Source organism: Onthophagus taurus, chromosome 11 (genome assembly GCF_036711975.1).
Source record: "Onthophagus taurus isolate NC chromosome 11, IU_Otau_3.0, whole genome shotgun sequence".
Taxonomy (NCBI): Eukaryota; Metazoa; Arthropoda; class Insecta; order Coleoptera; family Scarabaeidae; genus Onthophagus; species Onthophagus taurus.
This window is the reverse complement of record NC_091976.1, coordinates 30,862,435-30,869,413: the sequence shown is the minus strand read 5'-3', so window position 1 is coordinate 30,869,413 and position 6,979 is coordinate 30,862,435. Positions and strand designations below refer to the sequence as shown.

The 6,979-nt window shown below is 39.1% G+C and overlaps 1 protein-coding gene across 3 annotated transcripts in view; it reads right to left on the bottom strand.

The window, feature by feature from the left end:
• Positions 1–4,719: 4,719 nt before the first annotated feature.
• The window catches only part of LOC111416731 (uncharacterized), a 129,154-nt gene continuing 126,894 nt past the window's right edge, over positions 4,720–6,979 (bottom strand). For all 3 annotated transcript variants that reach the window (XM_071199726.1, XM_071199727.1, XM_071199728.1), the window contains 3 exons: positions 5,948–6,291; positions 5,378–5,895; positions 4,720–5,236 (listed from right to left, as the gene is read on the bottom strand). In XM_071199726.1, coding sequence (XP_071055827.1) covers positions 4,890–5,236; positions 5,378–5,895; positions 5,948–6,291 — 1,209 coding nt within the window. In that variant the 3' untranslated portion in view covers positions 4,720–4,889. The remainder of the gene's footprint in view (positions 5,237–5,377; positions 5,896–5,947; positions 6,292–6,979) is intronic.

The window sequence follows — 6,979 nt, the reverse complement described above, 5'->3', positions numbered from 1 at the left end:
TGACAAATTGACAACGTTGTAGAACAGTGTTGAAAGTTTTTTTATGTTACTTGTTTCTTATTAAAAAAATTTTCTTATGTTATATTATTTTTTCTTAGAAAATGGAACATTGCCTTCATAATCATCAGGAGCGTAATGAATAAAACTCTGCAACTAATTTTTTCAGACAAATAAACTTTAGTTATTAATAATTTACTAATCCTATCGGAGTAAAAAGAAATATTATCGAATGATTGATGTTGATTAAACGTACAAATTCGTTGAACCCACATCATACCCCTGTAACAAATTCGATATCGTTCATGATGACGAATTAGTAAATTCGATTCGGTTTAGGGCCTCGTGTTCTTGTAGCCAGGAGGCAGATTATTGAGGAAGTAATATCCTGTCAATTTATTAGCGTTGCTCGGAGGAACGGAGGTAATAGGAAAGAGTCAAAAAAGATCGCGTCGCCGCCAAACCGGTCCATATTTCTATTTCATATTTCGTCTGGTGGAACAGGTCGGTTCAATAACGTGCATCCGGTGCGATAAAAGGTTGCCGCACTCAAAGAACTCGCGAAAATGGGATCATGCGGAGGAAAGGGGATAAGCCTCACGTCCAGGTTTCGTCGTGGCACAATTTTTCCGGACGAAAAGCTCCTGGAGTGACGATAGGAATGGGGTGAATCCCCTCAAAATAATTATAATAAAAGGAACTCCTATCGGGCGCAGCTAGAATCAATAAAACGGAATAGAACTCCACCGCGGACTCGAAGGAAAATCCGGAACGCGACAGTTTTCCTTTAGTAATGGCTCCCCGAAGTCGCGCTTTATATTTGGGCGTCCCCTGAGTTGCAATCAATAGAGGCGAATTCTGATATTTCCCTCGAAATTCGTTCTTCCCATCGATCGAACAAATAATATCCTATTCTTGAAGATGAATTTTTCCTATCGGTAACCAATCATAATCATTCCAGCAATTTTTTTTTTAGATAAGTATTTGAAAAGTTTGTTACAATAAAAAATTAGGATACATATCCAACAGTACGGAATAAATCGGTAATGTAAGCGTTCATGAACACAAATTACGAATTTCAATTTTTCCGCGCACCCACGCGAAGTGTGCCTGAAACAAGTTGGTAATTACGGAAGCGTTAACGGTCCGTTGATCTATTTGTGTAGGGAAATTTGCATATTCAACCCATGGGGGAATCAGAATTATACTATTGAGGATTTTAAATAATTTTTTTTTTGCTTCAATAATCATCATTAGTTAAGCTATATTCTATTTTTTAATTCGCAGGAGTAAAATGAATAGTCAGTGAGTTCTCTCAGGTTGCTGGTACACTCTCTGATTAGTGTGGAGTTACAAGTGTAGGCCTGAATTGCTTTTAAGGCAATTTTTGGTCTATGAAAATGTTTATGGATGCACCTTTCTGTCCCTTTTGTAGGTTCAAAGCGGTGCAGAAGTTTATAGCAAGAATTTCTGCTTGAAAAATGGTTATGTCCGTGCTGAGGAGTATTTTAATGTGGCTATTTGGTCTACTGATGCCGATGCCTACTCCGAATCTGTCTTTGAAGCATCGGGCTCCTCTCATTAATATGAATATGACCTTATACGGCTGATCGAAATAGTATTCTGTCGGTGTAAGGTCCGTTTTAATTTCAATCAAGTAATTTAGACAAGGGTCCTCGAGGATTTCGAGGTGTTCTCCGAGGTTACCCTGCATCAACTTGAGTGAAGAGCATATTTTCAGTTTAAGGTTTGAGACCCCAGTTCCTTACGAGGAGCTTGCGACAGATCTGGTTAGCCATAATGGACTTACTTTCTCCTCACCTTGTTTATGTGGGAGTTCCAGTTTAATTTACTGTCTAGTATTACCCCTAGGTATTTAACTTCTGTTTTGAGGTTAATAGTTCTGTTTTCAATGGAGGGTGCTCTCAATTGTACCTCCCTCCGGGTGAAAGCGAGTATTTCGATTTTGTTTGGATTGATGCTGAGCCCATTGCTTTTGCATCAAGTGCTGGTGAGTAACTTGCGAACACGAATTTGTCAAAATATCAAAAGATCTAGAGCGCAGGTGTCACCTCGTGATATAGGCAATTTTTTTTGATCATCTAGAAGAAGAACTGAGTGATGTACCACCAGAAAATATATTCAACTATGACGAGACAAAGCTGGCGGACGATCCAGCCATAAATCTTTACGATTCTTGGACAGTTGGGGGGTCAAGAGGTACAAGATTCAATAGAAGCAAAAGCAGGATTAGAAGCAATTCTTACCAATTGGAAAATGTCTTCAGGGGCAAAAAAAGGATCTGTCTCAAAGGATAAATTTCCCCATCTTTTGAAATTACTTTTTGACGAAATCAAACCCAACGAGGCAACTAACATAATTTCAGGTTTCAGAAAAGCTGGGATTTATCCTCAAAACAAGCAAGAAGTGTTGAGTCGTTTACCATCAGAAAAAGACCAAACTGGAGTTTTTCAAGATGTGATCAACTCAGTAGATTCCTACTTGAAAAATCTTCTCTATGGCGACGAATCTGATACTAGAAGTCGAGGTCGCAAAAAGAAATTAAATGTGAAAGCCGGGAAGAGCGTGGCATTGTCAGATTTCAGACTTACTATCGAAGCCAGCAGTTCCGAAGAAGAGATTGAGAACGAAATCGATGTTGAAGAACAAACTCAAGAAGAAAATGAAGTAAATAGTGATAAAGCTACATTCAAAACACATTTAGGCCGTCATTTTTTGAGATCAAAAAAGAAAACCAAACCAAAGATAAATTTTCAAAGGGAATTCAAAGAAATGGAAGATTTTTTGAAAACATTACACACATAGCCAAAGAAAATATTAAGACCAACACCTGGTTGATCATCAGTTTTCCAGTTGAAGGAAAGGCTAACAATTTTAAGTATTACATAGGTCAAGTCACAAAGTCCCTAAATAAAACTGAAGACTGTCTAATTGAAACTAACTGTGATGAACCTGAAGACTTTGAGGAAAACTTTGTTAGAAAATAGGCTTCAACAGAAGTCAACAAGTCGTATGAGTTTCCTCCTGTTCCAGATAGTGCATATTTTTGCTATAATCAAGTTGTGGGAAAAATTGAACTAGTCAATACTAAGCAGAAAAAGTTGCTCTGTTTTCCCATAAGGTCATACTAGTCTAAGACAAGGTAATACTAGTCTAAAAAGCGTCTAATCTATTCAGAATTTAAGATTTTATTTATTAAAAGCAGAAAAAATGCAGTTTCTGCATTAGTTGAGTTATGATTGCGTCATATTTACCTCGGATTGTGATTATCAGATTATCAACATACCCATGAATCAAGAATCCATTTTTTGTTAAGGTGTTCTCATCAAGTCATCAACTACCAGGCACCATAGGAGAGAGAGCACTCCTCCTTGGGGACGTCTTCTTAGCGCCTTAATAGTCAATGACTCGCCTCCCAGACTGGCTGTGATCTGCCGACTTTTCAATATGGCTATACACCATTTGATTGTCGACGCATGTATATCTTTAACGTTTAGAGCATTCTCTATGGATTCATAGGAGGTGTTATCAAAAGCACACTTTATGTCTATGAAAGCATATAGGGCTATCTCTTTGGTTGCAATTGTCTCCTCTAAAGTGTTAGTCAAAACATGGAGAGCAGTAATTGTTGAATTTGATTTCTGGTAAGCATGTTGACTAAGATGGAGTGGATTAGTGATAAGCACTCCATTCCTAAGGTATTGAGGAATTACCTTTTCCATCCCGTTTAGGAGAAATGAAGTCAGGCTAATTAGTCTGTATGCCTTGGGGTCGGCGTTTGAATGCCTACCACTTTTACTTTCCTCCATAGTGTAGGTATATAGGTAGTTAAAGCTGTAGCTTGCTATATATAGGCCATCTTGAGAGACGTGCAGCTAAACCCGAATGTTTCTAGTTTTCTATTGGCAGGGTCTATTGGCAGTGGTAGGTAGCACTAGTTAGTATAAGATATTACTATGTTGTATATTTTTATTGAACTAAAACTAGAACTAACACAAGAAAAACTAGAATCATTTGGGTTTAGCCATACTGTGAATCCGAATGTTTTTAGGCGGCCGGCAACATCTCGAATTTTCCTAGTGTAATTTTTGCTTAAAACTGTCCAATAGCAACCCTTCTTTTTGACGCTTCAATTTGAAAACTCCCCTTCGAATAAAAAAATAGAGTGTAGTAATAAATTACTAAGCTTCCTTGATAATTAAGCGATTAATTTTTTTTTGGTTGTTTTTAGAATGCATCTCGAGTTAAGACCGGCAAACGAGGACATTGTTACGGATCCGGGCCGTTTACTTATTCACAATGGCATCGGAAGCTCGGCTTTTTATCGCGAATATCTACCCCTGCAACGATTTATTACTCCGTGTCGTCCCTCCAATTTATCTCCACTCGCATTGATTTATTCCAATGCAAATAATTTACTATTCAAAGGCGGCGGCGTTCGGTTGTACATCTCCTATCAATTTATCAAACCGAGACCGTTCGAGGGCCTTTGGTCGTCACGACCTGGCGATACTGGAATGGAGTATTAGCTTTAACGTTCGAGTAGTAATTACAGCTGCCCTAACCCCGTAAATTGCTTCCCTGACTTATTGAGCTTCGATAGAGGAAACTTGAAACCGGATAAAGTGCGCGAACCTGACAGAAATCGACGACTATTTCGTAGAGGGCTTTTCAAAATTTACACAATTTTTAGAAAAAGAATCAGTTTAAATATATTTTTTTATTAAAAAATAATATATTACAAATATTTAAAATAAGTAAGGAAATTTTAATTGTCTCTTTTTTACATTATATATACAAAATCGTTTATGGAGGGTTTAAAAGTTTATAGTCACTTTAGCACTTAAAAAGTCTTTAATTCTTCATCCCACTTAACCGACGTAAGGAAAAGGGGGGTAGGGTGCTGGGAAATAACCTGGAAAAGCAGCCGTCGGTTGCACAGGCACCGATGCCGTCATATAAGTCGTCAAAAGCGTTGGTACAAGCTTCGTCGAGAATATCGTAGTATAGGCCGTTTTTGCACCGAAAGTTAACTTCAAAACTTTACTTTCGGTTGCCGTCACCGTTGTGCTTTGAACCACTGGAGAAGATGTGACCGCAAACTGACCTACTTGCTGTTGTTGAACTGGGAATAAGGGATTTACCGGCGGTATTGGTAAATTTTGAAGAGGTGAAACTGTACTGGTTCCATATTCGTATTCCGTTTTTGTTACCAAACCTATAAAATTAAAGAATTAAATTTAAGTCATTTCAAATTTTTATTGGTGGAAGCAATTAAAAATAGATTACTACCGTTAAACAAGTCGGTATCGATTACCGTAACCCCAAACTCATAAATTCCCCCAACGCGTTACGTTACCTAAGGACTTGGAGAGGGTCGTAAAGATCGTGTTCCCACCGTTAACTATGGGAATAACGTGGGACTCGTACACAGTTTCGACCTTAAGCACGGGTTTCGAGGTGGTGAAAACCTGGCCTTGGGGCAGAGCCGCCGCGGCTGGATTAAGTAAACGCAAGAACGCCAACTGTTGTAACTGTTCGGGGCTTAATCCTGGAGGTGGAGGGGGTTCTGTAACAGGGCGTGGAGTCGTCGCCTGATGGTGATCCTTTCGCGCCCGTTTACCCTCGAGGATTCTACTCTTATCCACCTCGGAGAGATCGGAGATATCCGAACCAATGCTTGCTAAATCCAAGTCTGCGGGGAAGATCCTCTTCGGCCTAGAATCTCCCTCTTCGTCGTTATCGTCTCCAAACTCTAACTCCAGGTGTAATTCGGATCCTGCTTCGTCCAGGTGACTATTGAACTCGTTCAAGGTTCTGCTGGGTATAAACTGGTAGGCTTCCATTGGTGGGAGAGTCTTCGTAGCGGTAACGAGTCTGAAACGGGAAGACGATGTCAAACAATGTCCCGATTGTGAAACTTACCCACCTGGAGATGTGGAAAGTTTGAACCAAAGTGTAACTGGTCGTCTCGTTTCCACCCTTGATTACGGGCAGGATGTGTGTCTTCAACATAGTTTGTGTCGTACTGAACGTTTCGGTGACCGTTTCTAACGGCGGAGTCTCCATATCGGATGCCAAGTAAAGGTGCGGCAACGTCGCCACACTCGAATCTAGGTAGTTATTGTCCTTCGCGTAATTACTGGACGTTGCTAGAATGTTCTCCGTTAGCGGTTCGGTCATTGTTGGTGAGATGGTCGACTCCGTCCTATCTAAGCTCTTCTCGAATGTTGAAGTTACTGTTATGAAGCGCGTGTTCTTGACACTTCCCACCTAAATTTTAAGTAAAACTTTTATAAATCTGAATTTTAGTTTAGTTTTTAGTTAACATTCTTTTTACTATCTATACTCTATTTTTTAATTCGGACGAGTAAAATGAAAAGTCATTTCATTTTAGTAATTTTTGTTGAGTAATTTTTCAAAGCTATGACACTAGAACTAGAAACATTCCGTTTAGCTGTACCTCTCTTATGACGGCTGGTAAGTAGCGCTAGTTAGCATAAAATATCACTATGTTGCATATTTTTATTGAACTAAAACTAGAACTAACACTAGACCTGGAACTAGAAAGTTTCGGGTTTAGCCGTGCGTCCTCAGACGCACGGCTAAACCCGATATTTTCTAGTTCTAGGTCTAGTGTTAGTTCTAGTTTTACACTAGCACTATCATAAGAACTAACACAAGACCTAGAACTAGAATCATTCGAGTTTAGCCGTCTTGAGAGATGTGCGGCTAAACCCGAATGTTTCTAGCTCTATGTCTAATGTTAGTTCTAGTGACAGTGGTAGGTAGCGCTAGTTAGTATAAGATATTACTCTATTGTACACTGTACACATTGCAAGTATGCAACCAATATTACAGCATTGGTATTGAAATACGCGTACTGTGATATTGGTTGCATACTTGCAATGATGACGTCGGGTACGATATTAATTAACACACTGTATGTTTTTATTGAACT